The sequence below is a fragment of the Mercenaria mercenaria genome, chromosome 5 (genome assembly GCF_021730395.1).
Source record: "Mercenaria mercenaria strain notata chromosome 5, MADL_Memer_1, whole genome shotgun sequence".
In the NCBI taxonomy this organism is placed as follows: Eukaryota; Metazoa; Mollusca; class Bivalvia; order Venerida; family Veneridae; genus Mercenaria; species Mercenaria mercenaria.
The window spans coordinates 86,796,581-86,811,864 of NC_069365.1; the positions used below are offsets into that span (position 1 = coordinate 86,796,581).

A 15,284-nucleotide genomic window follows, 5' to 3' on the forward strand; every position below is an offset into this window, starting at 1 on the left:
GGTAGGTTTGGGGTTACATGGCCCATTGGTCAACCCTTTGGCTTGTAATTGATAACTTGGGAATGTTTGGACCTATGACTGTCAAACTTTGTATGATGATTGCCTGTAGTCAATAGATAAATACCTAGATACTTCTGAAAGACGGTCTTAGCTGAGGCGGATGATGGACATACTGTGAAATTATTAATATTTGTGGGCTACTTATAAATTTTTTGTGGATTTTGTGGTTGAGTCACAGAATGTGTTTTACAAACATCCTTTGTTTAGCCTCATATTTTTTCCCAAAGTGAATGAAATTATGCATACATAATTCTTAAAATATGATGTATTGTAAGATTAAGTTTTGGTAACCTAAATTTACAAATTCGCTGAAATTCTGAGTTTTTAGAATAAAATTGCTGTAGATTGGCTATGTTTCCAAATCTATGCCAGTATGCCAGTTTTTTTTTAAAAAACATTTAAACTCATTGACACTGTACAGTTTAGCCTGTTGGTAAATAGAGATATCATGTAGAATTATTTTGATGGTGTATACTTTGGTAAGACAGAGATCAGATCTGAAACAGTTGCACAGTATTCTTTTATACTTTTTAGTCTAGTGCACATGAGAACTTAGTGCTGAAGGTGTCAGAGCTATTGTGATCATCTTGTATTATTCAAATTATTGTTTACATAATTATGTAAGAAGCCACATTTTTTCTTGATTTTTATGAAATTATGTATAAAAAATTTCAATAAACTAGAGTCAAGAGATTGAAAAAACTTGGTTATTGTTCTTCCTGATTGAGATAAATTATGGCCAAAATGTTTGTTGTAATCAAAAGTTGTTTTAGATTGAATACTAAGTTATCTGGGGTATGAACGAGACCAAGTGAGTGACACAGGGCTTTTTGGGTCCTCCTTTTTTGCTCACATTCTGCACCAGTTGCTTTTTGATCATCCTCTGTTAGCACAATGACAGATATTTTTTCAAATTAACGTGTGATCTAGATCTCTATGTATGGTGAATGAAATCTACAGACTTGGTGCCAGATTACTTAACCCAGCTGTCATTAACCGTTAGCCTGCTGGTGGCAAGTCACTGATTCCGCCTTTGTGAACAGTGCAGACCAAGATCAGTCTATAAATCCATGCAGGTCAGTCTTGGTCTGCACTGTCAGTACATTTTCAGTGAACACCCTTTTGAACAATAAGTGGTACTGCCCAAATTGAATGATGGACCAGTCCATTTTAGAAATTTAGCAGGGTAAAGATAAAACTTAAAATATTTATATCTAGACAGCATTATCTTATCATGTACAGTCATTTACAGACAGAACTAAAAGTCTTGATATCTTGATGTCCAAGGGGTAGAATCTTTTGCGTAGAGAAAATGGAGTAGAGAATGTTGAAGAAACATTTTATTAATGTTTTTTTTTTACACTTAATTATTTTTTAAAACAAACAGTTGGACAGTTGTAACAGGTGTGAATTTGCTTAAAGAATGCTATGCAATTAAGTTCCTATGGTTTTGTTCAGACAATCATGTTTGCATTAAAAATTTTGGACTTAAAGGGCAAAAATAAAAAGGTAAGGATAGATTCCCTGGAAGCATAGAATGTAGCAGTCACAGCCAGAGACAGGTACACATTGCCAAAAATGAAATGACCAGGAACTATAAATTGCCTTCGACACCAGCTAAGTCACGGTATGTCAAGAGATCTAATATGTCCTGTAAATACTGAATAAAATCTGTAAAAAGAAAGTTTGGAAGCAAAGAATGCAACCAAGAAGAATAATAGCTGACTTGGTGTTATTGAGTCTGTTCATGAGAGGTAATGAAATGTGCAACACCTCTCACGCCCCCTAGCACTGGCTGAAGTGGAACTCTATTACACATATGTTGAATGGACTCCATGATACAAAAGGACCAGAAAATATAACAACACTGAGTCATATTACATTATGTTAATAAAGGACACTGATGGGGTTTTAAATATTTCTTGGACATAGGCTGAATTTTGGTGAATTCTGGCTTGAGATGCTGATGTTTTATTTTGATTTCTTTGTCTTGTTTTTTTTTTCAACTTTATCAACTTAAAACTTTTTATATATATATATTGCATATTTTTCTTGTCTCATTTTTTTATCATATGAGTGATTGAATGTTATGCTAACTGTTTACATTGTTTACTTTTTGAAGTTATGTTTGCATTTTTATTTATCCTTACCAGTATTTGTTTTTAGAATATTTGATTTTTTTAAATTCAGATAACACACAAATCTTACACTTGCACAATTGTATGAAGCATTTAAAAATTTGAAACAGTTCCCTTTAGTTGAAAGTGTAGTTTCTTCAATTTACTTTTCATATTAGTTAATGAGGACAAAAATTCATATACATTATGACAAACTGTGAAGATGTAACACATTTCAAGCATATAAGTCATTTGTATTTTGAGATGGTGACACTTTTTCATCAAATATCAAAACTTCATGTACCAATACTATACAGGATAAAGTAATAGGCTAATCCTATACTGTAGTATGATATAATATAACCTGAAGATACACTGTACAAGATATGAGACTTAACAGTCTGAAGTATTCTTGCAAGACCGCCTGCTTAGCTCAATAGAGCGCAGATCTACGGATCGCTGGGTTGTGAGTTCGATCCAAGAGCGAGACATAAGTTCTCCATGACGATTGGATGACATTATGTCTGAGATCATTTGTCATCCACCTCTGATTCATGTGAGGAAGTTGGCAGTTACTTGTGGAGAACAGGTTTGTAGAAGTACAGAATTAGGAATATGGTTAGGTTAACTGCCTGTCGTTACATAACTGAAATACTGTTGAAAACCGGCGTTAAACCCAAAACAAACAAACAAAAAACAAATAATGTATTCTTGCTGGGAACAGCAATCCAAACTGTAGTGAACTTTTATCAACAAAAAATAAAGCAAACACGAGTAGGACAATATTTATATTATACAGAGACAAAAACATCAGATGAGCATCAGAACCCGCAAGGTGGTGCTCTTGTTGACCACTGTGTTCTGGATGTTGGCACAGCAAACACGCTGCATGTCAAAAACCAGTTGTTGTGTACACTTTGGGCACCTGGGGTCTTCATCCACCATCAAAAGCCAGAAAGTTGCCTTATGGGAGCTATAATTGGGTCGGTGTGACGTTAAACTAAACAAAAAAATGTGCCCTTTTCCAGGTTATTGGCATAGGCTGTACAGTTTTTATGCCCCCAAAGGGAGGCATATTAGTTTTCAACTGTCCGTCCGTTAGTTCGTTCGTTCATTCGTTCGTCACAACGTAAACTTTTTGCATGAAGGCACTTTACTCGCGAACTACTGCACCCAGGACCTTCAAACTTCACGTGCTGATAGTACTTATTGAGTACACGACCCCTACTGACTTTGGGGTCACCAGGTCAAAGGTCAAGGTCACAGGGGCCAATGTTAACTTTTTGCCTGAAGGCACTTTACTCGCGAACCACTGCACCCAGGACCTTCAAACTTCACATGCTGATAGTACTTATTGAGTACACGACCCCTACAGACTTTGGGGTCACCAGGTCAAAGGTCAAGGTCACAGGGGCCAATGTTAACTTTTTGCATGAAGGCACTTTACCCGCGAACCACTGCACCCAGGACCTTCAAACTTCACATGCAGATAGTACTTATTGACTACACAACCTGTACTGCCTTTGGGTTTCACCAAGTCAAAGGTCAAGGCCACAGGGGTCAATGTTAACTTTTTGCATGAAGGCACTTTACTCGCGAACCACTGCACCCAGGACCTTCAAACTTCACATGCTAATAGTACTTATTGAGTACACAATGCCTAATGACTTTGGGGTCACCAGATCAAAGGTCAAGGTCACAGGGGCCAATGTTAACTTTTTGCATGAAGGCACTTTACTCGCGAACCACTGCACCCAGGACCTTCAAACTTCAGGTGCTGATAGTACTTTTTGAGTACACGACCCCTATTGACTTTGGGGTCACCAGGTCAAAGGTCAAGGTCACAGGGGCCAATGTTAACTTTTTGCATGAAGGCACTTTACTTGCGAACCACTGCACCCAGGACCTTCGAACTTCACATGCTAATAGTACTTATTAAGTACATGACCCCTATTGACTTTGGGGTCAAAGGTCAAGGTGCTGCGGGGGCATTTGTCACCATTAGTGACAGGTCTTGTTACTGTTTATAGTTAATACTGGTATAAGAAGAGTAACTGCCATATCTAAATGTTGTAGAAAATGGTTGCATACAAACTGTACTTGTTAAATGTGTATCATAAGTGTTACAGGTTTTACAAAATATGTTTTATCTTTCAAAGGTTGCTGCTAAAAATGTCACTGACACTGGAGCACTGATGATGACTTTTGACCGCCCAGAGCAGGGACTGGACCTGATCCAGGAATCCATGGGTCGATTAGGTTTAACTCCTGGTGAGGATCTGTACATGGCTCTTAATCTTGCTGGCCATGAAATATTTGACTATGTAAGTATTTTTCAGCTGTGTATCATATCTTGCTTCATATGTGCTTAATTTGAGCATAATAATTATGTTAATATGGGATTTCATGTGCTTTTGAAAGTCTTAATTTGGAAGCTATATGTGGGAAATATTGTCATATGATTGCTATGTGCTTAGGAAAATCTTATGTGGAAGCTTTCTGTTGAAAATCTTGCCATGTTATTGCATGTGCTTCAGAAAATCGTATGTGGAAGATATATGTTGAAAATCTTGCCATGTGGTTTCATGTGCTTTGGAAAATTGTAATATAGAAGCTATAATTATGTGGGACATCTTCCTATGTGATTTCATGTGCTTTGGAAAATTGTAATATAGAAGCTATAATTATGTGGGACATCTTGCCATTGTGATTTCATATGCTTTGGAAAATTGTAATATCATAGAAGCTATAATTATGTGGGAAATCTTGCCATGTGTTTTCAGGTGCTTCTGAAAATCTTAATATGGGAGCTATAAATGGGAAATCTTGCCATTAAATGTGTTTTTGGAAATCATACCCTTGGAATTAATGTGATTTTACAAATGTTATACTGAAGTGATAGTTCATATGATTTAAAAATTATCATATATGGGATTTCATTATATTTCTATTACCCAAAAGTATGGGATTTAAAGAGAATAGAGTTAATAAATTGTCACCTCCGCATGACACGTACTGTTATAATTTTTTGAAAAATGAAGAAGTAGATTTTTTGCAGAGACTAATAGCTTTTAGCTCATCTGATTTTTAGCTCGACTTTTCGAAGAAAAAGTAGAGCTATTGCACTCGCCCCGGCGTCGGCGTCAACGTCACCGTTGGTTAAAGTTTTTGATAAAGTCAAATATCTCTGTTAGTATCAAAGCTTTTGACTTGAAACTTAAAATAGTTATTTACTATCAAAGTCTACACCAGGAGAAACAATCCCCATAACTCTGATTTGAATTTTGACAGAATTATGCCCCTTTTTAACTTAGATTTTTTTTTTTAAATTTTGATAAAGTCAAATCTCTCTGTTACTATTAAAGCTTTTGACTTGAAACTCAAAATAGTTATATACAATCAAAGTCTGCACCAAGAGACACAATTCCCATAACTCTTGTTTGAATTTTGACAGAAGTATGCCCCTTTTTAACTTAGAATTTTTGGTTAAAGTTTTTGATAAAGTCAAATATCTCTGTTACTATCAAAGCTATTGACTTGAAACTTAAAATACTTATTTACCATCAAAGTCTACACCAGAAGAAACAATCCCCATAACTCTGATTTGAATTTTGACAGAATTATGCCCCTTTTTAACTTTGATTATTTTTTTTTTAATTTTGATAAAGTCAAATATCTCTGTTACTATCACAGCTATTGACTTGAAACTCAAAATAGTTATATACAATCAAAGTCTGCACCAAGAGACACAATTCCCATAACTCTTGTTTGAATTTTGACAGAATTATGCCCCTTTTTAACTTAGATTTTTTTGTTAAAAGTCAAATATCTCTGTTACTGTTAAAGCTTTTGACTTGAAACTCAAAATAGTTATTTGCTATCAAAGTCTACACCAGGAGACAATTCCCATAACTCTGTTTGAATTTTGACAGAGTTATGTCCCTTTTTTACTGGCAAAGCTCTAATTCAGAGTCAAGCACTGAGAAAAGTCGAGCGCGCTGTCTTACGGACAGCTCTTGTTTGAAAAGAAATGAGGTATTGTCATCACTTGACTAAACTGTCAAAGCTTAGTTGCTTTAAACATTGCAACTCTTGTTCACCATCAAGAGCTGACTCTGTACAGCAAGAAACATAACTCCATCCTGCAAGAATTATGTTCCCTTTTGGACTTAGAAAATATTATACAAAGATAAAAAAAAAATCAGATGAGCCTCTGCACCCTGCACAGCAGTGCTCTTATTTAAAATTGAGGTAAGATAATTTTGGCATTATGTCTTTAATGAACATGATTCAATAAATATTGTTTTGCTTGAGTGCACATTATTTTAGAGAAAATACAGGTTAATTATTATGTCTTATCTCTTTCTCTTTGTCTTGATATTATAAATATTATGTAGACATCTTATAAGAAACAGCCATTATTCAGGAGTAGCCACCTCATTTATTCAATTAGTTAATATTTATCCTTTTTACATACACCAGCAACCTATATTGCCACCATCCAGTATTAATTTTTGATCACATAAGCATTTTGGTCTGCCTACCATTTGACCAGAATATTCTTTCTTATTGACATGAAAAGTCTGAGGGCATCTTATTATAAAAATTAAAAATCAGTTTGCGATTTAGTCAGTGTAATTGCATAATTATGTAGTAAAAGTTTATTACAAAATGTAGCTTTTGTATAAAACAATAATCACAAAGCCTCATACGCAGTAATATAATAAGATAACTGCACTCATACATTGCAAAATGAGTCCGCTGCAGATCTCATGCATACTACACAATGTACTTTCACAGATTCAGTATAAGCTATAACTGAAAAGTCTAACATTTTTGTAGGTGCTTTTATAAATAAGGTTTTGCATCTGAATAGCATTTTCTTCATGTATGATATATTTTGCACCAAAATACTTAAAAGGACACAGGTGGATCAAAAGAGAAAGTGTCACAGAGTTTTCCTTTTGCTGACAAACAGCTGGCAGTATGTATTCTATGTGCATGCTAGATGATTAAATCATATATACTGTAGCCTTTGGAGTAGATGATGATTTTGTTAAAACATTATGTTATATAATATCCTTTATTATTGAAAAAAAAATCTAACCTATCTTAGTCTGTTTTGTTATAGAATGATTTTTAAAAACGTTTTTAATACATTTTGCTTGCATTCGTGTTTGTTGTACTAATTCTGTCACAGGGAATAGAGCTATAGCAGTAATTTTGATTAATGTCAGTACACCATCATACCATAATTTGAATGGCATGCTGGTCATTAGTCAAAGCTATTGCCCATTAGGTCCAAAGAAAACTGTAGCCCTCTATCCTTCGGACCTAAGGCAATAGTTTTGACCATAGACCTGCAAGCTATTCAATAAGTGTTTTATTACATGACATCAGAAATAAACTTTTTTGTATTTTTTCTTCAAATTTTGACTTTCAGTAAAGCAAATTTAATTGTGTTGAATTTTTCACTGGTCAATAACACAAAAGATGGACCTGGTCATTTATATGAAGAGTCATGCATGTAAAAAAATACTTTGGTGTAATTAAAAAGCTTTATTAATACTTGATTATAAACAGTTATTAAAAATGTACATGATAAGCAACATTATATTCTAAAATTAAATATCATGCCATGCTAAAAGATTGATGACGGACAGCATATGAATACAGAAAGTTTGCTTTTCCCATTGTACATGTAATAAGAAATCTATTTTAATCACTAATAGTACCAGGTAAGTCATGTGATTTCTTAGTGTAGAAAACATACTACAATAGCTGTATAAATCCTTCCATAAATCTTAAGCTTGAAATTACTCTCCCTTGGCCATTGCAAGCAAGAACCTTGCTAGTGGTCAATTCTTTTTCATTGATGCTGTCTCACCCTGCCTGGAGTGGTAAAAGGCCTAGAAGGCAACTTTTGTCTACTACCATCATAAAAGCTGGAAAGTCAACATGTGACCTTAGCTTTTAGTGGATTTAGCCTATTGACATTGGCTATCAATTTCCTTGACTTTTCAGAACATTTCAAGGACTTGGTGAAAAAAGAATCAAGGAGATTTCAGATTTATAGCAGTGTTTATACAGTTATCAAATGTATTCATGAGTTCTTGCTTCATGTCACAGCTGTAGTTAAACATGTAGAATAAATGCAGGTGATGTCTGGTAGTAGGGTGAGTAATCAGTCAGGGGTATGGTAAATGGTAGATGGGTAAAATATGTGCGGTATAAAGAAGCTTACACTATAAATTGCAAGATAGACAAAAATAGGAGAATCGGTGCATTAACATGAACTTGCTTTCCACTCTTGTTTCACTGTGCTTATATTGAAAATCACTTATTTGTGAAAGTTTAAAAGGACTAAATTTTTATTCAAAATAATCATATATAATCCTTAACTTTTAAAACTTTCACAAAAGGTAAGGCTCTTAAATGAAAAGCTAGGGTTAAATACATTTTATTTAAATTAAAGACACATTTGATTAACATGTCATACTATAAATGCCTTGATGGATGGTTTCTAGCCTGGCTAACGACTATTTTTTTTAATCATTTCTCTTGCATATTCTGACCGAGCTTTCTTGGCTCTGATTATCTTGTGTTTTGAGAAGAAAAGGGACATAGTTATACAATACTTGAATAGCCTCCTGTGAACAAAACACAGGGTCTGAACACAGACTAGATGGCAAAAACAGATATTGCTTAGACATACAAGAATCCTACATGACATAACAAATAACCCTGTAACATTGAAATGAAATTTGTATCTGTTACATCATAATAGCCGCGCCATGAGAAAACCAACATAGTGGGTTTGCGACCAGCATGGATCCAGACCAGCCTGCACATCCGCATAGTCTGGTCAGGATCCATACTGTATGCTAACAGTTTCTCTAATTGCAATAGGCTTTGAAAGCGAACAGCATGGATCCTGACCAGACTGCGCGGAAGCGCAGGCTGGTCTGGATCCATGCTGGTCACAAACCCACTATGTTGGTTTTCTCATTGCGCGGCTCAATTATATTGCTTAGGTGTTGCAGTTTGTGTATAGAATCACTATTTGGACACATTTAGGAATGATGTGAAATAGCACAACACTTTATCTTAGACATTTTGTTTGCAAGAAAATATTTCGTTTTGGTGTTTTGTAAAGGGTTTATAATGTCTTAAGAATAACAGAAATAAGCACATTTCTATAGCATCATAAACTTATTTGAGTAGTTATGACTAAGAAAAAATAACTTGCAGGTGTGCCTGTAAATGACAGTTTTGAGGTTTCAGGTTAAAAAAAAAAATACTTTAAGCATTTTACTTGGATTTTCTCCCATGAAAAACAGTTACTGGACTTGTTGGTGATTTTGTATTACATTGTATGTCCTTTGTGTCATCACATAAATGATAAATCATAAAGTTAACAACCTTTTCAAGTCTGTGGTCATTAAAACCTGCAGAATATTCAAACTGTTGCATTCCATTAAAGTCTCTAAATGTTGTAGAGTTTTCCTACAGCTGAAGGAAAATGGCAATATCAGCTGAATTTCATTGTCCACATTTCAAAATCCTTAATTTATGGATTGTCCTGTTTGCAATGCATTTGATCTTGTTTCTGAATCTCATTTCTTGCTTTCAATCTTTCAGGAAAAGGGAAAGTATGAGCTTATCACAGGTCAGCAGAAATTGGCAGATGATATGGTTGATTTCTGGACAGAGTTTTTAGGCCGGTACCCAGCAGTTATAGCTATCATAGATCCACTCAGAAAACAGGTAACATATCCTCTTGATTTTTGGGCTTGTAAATATTTCCTCCTTTTATATATGTTAATAACCAGTTCTGTTTGATATTAATTTGAAGCATTTTTCTCCCATCAACATGACCGCCTTGGTAGCCTAGTGGTAGAGTGCCCGCTTTGAATGCGGGAGGTTGTGGGTTCGATCCATGGCTGCGTCATACCAAAGACACAGAAAAAATGGATATAGTAGCTTCTTTGCTCGGCACTGAGTATTAAGAGGATAGTGCTAGGTCTGGTCAGCCTGATGTCAGTATAATGTGACTTGGTGGGATATCATGTCACATGTCTATGGCCACTGGCACCAGATCAGAAAGAAAATGCCTCCGTACGTGTTACACCCTACCCCTAGGTATTCTATAAGAACCATGGTCGTGAACGGGAAAATATACTAACCCATTTCAATCGCGTATTTCATATCTAAAACACGCAGTTCAGTAAATGTGTACTATTGATATTAAACAAGTGGTAATTTATCTTCCGTTGTGTACCGGTCACATTTCTTCAATAGTTCTTATCTTAGAAAAACAACGTGTAGTTTACAGTTTTTTCACAGGTACACAAAAAACTTGCTTGAACTTCCCTGGTGAAGTTCCGTTCTAGATTATAGACACACTCTGATTGGCTGATGTGAAAATGTATGTCAGTCGTCATTTTACTACACGTGTACGCTATAATGTTTATATGCAGCATAAATGTGCAAAATGAATTAAATAAACAGAAAAGATGTATAACTAAGTATGATTTCAAATTCAAAACCATATACAAGATGAATTTCATTCATCATTTCGAGTCTTATCGTAAAACTGTGAATATATTGCATTCTGTTTTTGTTTGTTTACATTTCGCTTAACATGTGCACACTTTCGTGACCTCTAGACCGGATGTTCATTAGGGAAGTTCACGCAAGTTTTTTCTGTAACGTTAACTAAAGCATAAAATATACGGAGCATCTCTGCAATATGGAATATTAAGACAAGGTGACTGGTGCACGATTGAAGATAAATTATCGCTTGTTTAATAACAGTAGTACACATTTACTGACCTGCGTGTTTTAGGTATGAAATACGCGATTGAAATGGGTTAGTATATTTTCCCGTTCATGACCATGGTTCTTATAGAATACCTAGGGGTAGGGTGTAACACGTACGGAGGCATTTTCTTTCTGATCAGGTGCCAGTGTCTATGGCGTGATATTCCAGTGAGGCAGCACTATAAAGTTGGGCATTGTGCTCACTGCTACAAGCAGACATTGTTGTTTATATGACTGAAAAATTGTTGAAAAAGATGTTAAACTCGAACACACACACACACACTTTCCCATTAAATGATCAGATTACTGAGAGAAAGGGATTGCTTGGTGTTATGTAAGATATCTCCAAGACACAGACCCAAGAGTGTTCTGCAACTTCCCATCCAGATGAAGCTATGATTTAAACATAGTTCAGTGTAATCTTTTGCATTTTGAAAGTAACATTTTAAAAAGGTACAAATACCAAAAAAAAGTAAAAGTAGAAACAGAATCATTGGAAAGACTGACCTTATTAAGCACGACCAGAGACACAAACTGCAAATTTTTGTTGGTTTTAATGTCAAAACATAGACATATGAAATATGGTGAGTTTCAACCTTAAGATTGTGTAGGAAAACCCAAACTGCAGGTTTTAGTGCCTAGATGGGAAACTGTGATTATAACTGTATATAGTTAAAGAAGCATAATAATCTTTGTTCACAGGAAGACAAGCAGTGGATGGCATTATGTGAAAAAATATCCGAAAAATGTTATATCCTTGGAGAGAAAGTTTGGCACAGACCTGGTCTGTTGAAGGATGAAGAACTCTCAGAAACATTCAAAAGCAGTGGTGTTGTTTATAAACTGGAACAAATGAATACTGTGTCAGATGTGTTACAGTGTGCTAAGAAAATGGAAGGTGAGTTCTGATAGCCAATTCTTATTTTCTGATATATCTTTGACATATTTCCTTTGTTCCTGGGGAACTACATCTTTCCTACATCTTGAATTTTTTCCCATATTTTTGGTTGTTCAAGTATAATTATGAAGATACATGCAAAATACTGATACATGTTTCTTTCCTAAGATTTTTAGTAAAATCTATGCTACTTAATGATTTACAGCAAGCTAGTAACATGTAGTGTCATTAGCTCGACTATTCGAAGAATAGTCTAGCTATTCTACTCTCCCTGGCGTCGGCGTCGGCATCACACCTTGATTGAAGTTTTGCATGCAAGTACATATGGCTTTCATTTAAAGGCATATAGCTTTCAAACTTATTTTTTCTTTTTCTGTGTCAATAACCAACCTCATTTGGTCAAGTCCCATAACTCTGACATGTATTTTGAGCAAATTATGCCCCCTTTTGGACTTAGAAAATCCTGGTTAAAGTTTTACATGCAAGTTACTATCTCCAAAACTAATGCAGATATTGAATTGAAACTTCAGATGTGTCTTTGGGGTTATAAAACTAGTTGATAACATCAAGTCCCATAACTCTGACCTGCATTTTGGCCAAATTATGCCCCCTTTTGGAATTCAATAATCCTGGTTAAAGTTTTGCATGCAAGTAAATACAGCTATTACTTAACTCATTAAGGACGCAGATCGCATTTGTGCGTTCATTTTAACTCTTATCGAGTACCGCATGTCGTATTTATCCGTCAAAAGATAACAGGCATGTATGCCGAGGATCGCATAAATGCACTATCTGCCCGATAGTACTGTATGCCGCGTGACGTGATTTTACGTTTGTAATAGTACTAACGATTGGACTGCTGTCAAAGTCATCCAATGAAATATTTTACACTAAAGATTTATAAAACCCAGAAGCGATCAAAACAATCAAAATATTTATTATTTAAGCATGTATTTGCAATATACTCATCACTAAATATCGAAACTAGAAAGTTATTTCTAGGTATTGCCTGCTTTATCTTCTCATTCTATTATACTGCAGAGTCTTTCTTTTTGATTAAGTATTTTCAATTTTATTAAATAAAGCATAATTCTGTTCTTTTATAATCCCATTTGCTTAAAAGTTTAGCAATAAATGATTTTTGAATAACTATAAAATAATCAAATAATGGCTGTTTTTCTATGTCAAATCTTTCTTGAATATTGCAGTTTTCCATATTCGTGTTACTTCAGTAGGCCTGTGAAACAATTTTGCAAATTAAAAATTTTAAATTATTGAATAGACCATGAATTGTAGTATCAGATGTGAAAATTTCAGTTTTGTTCATATGTTATTAACAGATGTTTGTCCCTAATATTGATCAAAGGATGCCTAGATCTTATCGATTATTGATTATCAGTGAAAATACACAGGCATACAAATCAGATAAATTGATAAGTGGCTCAGGAATGTATCGGAAAATTGATGCCAGTAATTAAGCGGCGATATAGCTGCAGGTATTAATGAGTTAAAGGCATATAGATTTGAAACTTATTTTTTCTTTTTCTAGATGAATTACCAACCGCACTGGGTCAAGTCCCATAACTCGGACATGCATTTTGGTCAAATTTTGTCCCCTTTTGAACTTAAAACTTCTGGTTAAAGTTTTGCATGCAAGTTATTATCTCCAAAACTAATGCAGATACTGCTTCTGGGACAATAATTCAAATAGTCGAGCATTGGCTGTCTTAAGGACAGCTCTTGTTTTACTTTAGTACTGTATATTCCCTTATTAATGCCCTGTGGGTTTTCTCTTTTTGCAAAAAGGGGGTGAGGCATTTATAAAGGCCATAAAAGGAAACGTTTTTCATATATATTTTCAATAAATATATACTATAAATGCAATAGATAATGAAGGAGTTCAAGTAATAGTATCACTGCTATACTGCTGGTATTCACTTAAGACAGAATGTAACATACATATATATATATATATATATATATATATATATATATATGTGTGAGGAAGGGTGTACGGTTATTATGGGAAGTACGTAATTAGAGAATATACAGTGTCAAAAAATATGTCAGTAGAGCACTTTGCAATCTTGTTCATTTTCTTAGCATTAACATATTACTGCTTGTAAAATGCGGAGTACATATGTTACCAAACTTATATTCATTTTGAATATTTCAACAATATTGTAACCTGTTTACGTCCATTTCTTACAGACAATGCCCATGAAACTGTGTTGTCAACCAATGTTGGCGAAACTCCAGAAGATTTTCTAGCTGATATGGTATGTTCAATAATTGCTTTCTACATATGTCCACAGTGTTACAGCTGTTGGTGTTAGAAAAATCAATTTACAAATTACATCTCTTGTTTGAATTACAATTACCTTTTCATTTTGACAGGCTTTACATGTTGATGAAAATAGGCCAAGGCTATACTTTCACTATGTTCTCAAGCTCAATGGCCGAGGTTTTCTAATGACAGTTTTCTCTTTGAGCGATATAGGCAGAGTCTTTCAAATGACTTTAAGAGAAAACTGATGGCCTGTGAAATATGTGTCAAATAATTAGTGCCTGAGGTGAGCTTGTGAAGAGAGTGCCTAGGGTCAGCTAGAGAAGAGTGTACATTGGGCAAACAAGAGAAGAGAGTGCTTTAGGGTGAGCTAGAAAAAAGTGCCTAAAGGTGAGCTAGAGAAGAGTGTCTGCCTATGGTGAGTCTAAAACAGAATGCATAAGGCATGCTAGAAAAGAGTTCTCAACAGTGAGCTAAAGTATGGTGCCTAGGGTGAGCTACGGAAGAGTGCCTAGGGTGAGGTACAGAAGAGAGTGCTAAGGGTGAGCTACAAAAGAGAGGGCCAAGGATAACTTAGGGAAGAGTACCTAGGGTGAGATATAAGAGTATATCTAGGACGAGCCATAGAAGAATGCTAGAGATGAGCTAAAAACAGAGTGCCTAAGGGTGAGCTGGAGAAGACAGGGCCTAAGGGTGAGCTGGAGAAAAAAGGACCTAAGTGTTAGCCAGAAAAGAGTGTGCCTAGGGTAAGTCAGAGGAGAATGCTAAGGGTGAGCTAGAAAAAAAAACAGCCTGGAGCTGGAGTAGAGAGGACCTAAGGGTTAGCTGGAGAAGAGAGTGCCTACGAGTGAGCCAGAAAAGAGTGTGCCTAGGGTAAGCCGCCAGAGAAGAGAGTGCCTTATGAGTATGTCTAGAGTAAGCAAGAAAATGGAATGCCTTAGGGTGAGCTAGAGAAGAATGTGTGAGCCAGAAAAGAGAATGCCTAAGGGTGAGCCAGCCAGAGAAGAGAGTGCCTAAGGGGGAGCTGGAGAAGAGAATGCCTAGTAGCAAGGGTCTTCAGCTTGATAACAAGACGTACAATTTGTTACAGAGTAGCAGC

General features: G+C 35.3%; 1 protein-coding gene across 1 annotated transcript in view; it reads left to right on the forward strand.

The window, feature by feature from the left end:
- Window positions 1-15,284, forward strand: part of LOC123557846 (enolase 4-like) — a 34,315-nt gene that overhangs the window by 14,835 nt on the left and 4,196 nt on the right. The window contains exons 9-13 of the mRNA XM_053544751.1: window positions 4,337-4,501; window positions 7,099-7,161; window positions 9,819-9,944; window positions 11,703-11,898; window positions 14,110-14,177. Of these exons, the coding sequence (XP_053400726.1) occupies window positions 4,337-4,501; window positions 7,099-7,161; window positions 9,819-9,944; window positions 11,703-11,898; window positions 14,110-14,177 (618 nt within the window). The remainder of the gene's footprint in view (window positions 1-4,336; window positions 4,502-7,098; window positions 7,162-9,818; window positions 9,945-11,702; window positions 11,899-14,109; window positions 14,178-15,284) is intronic.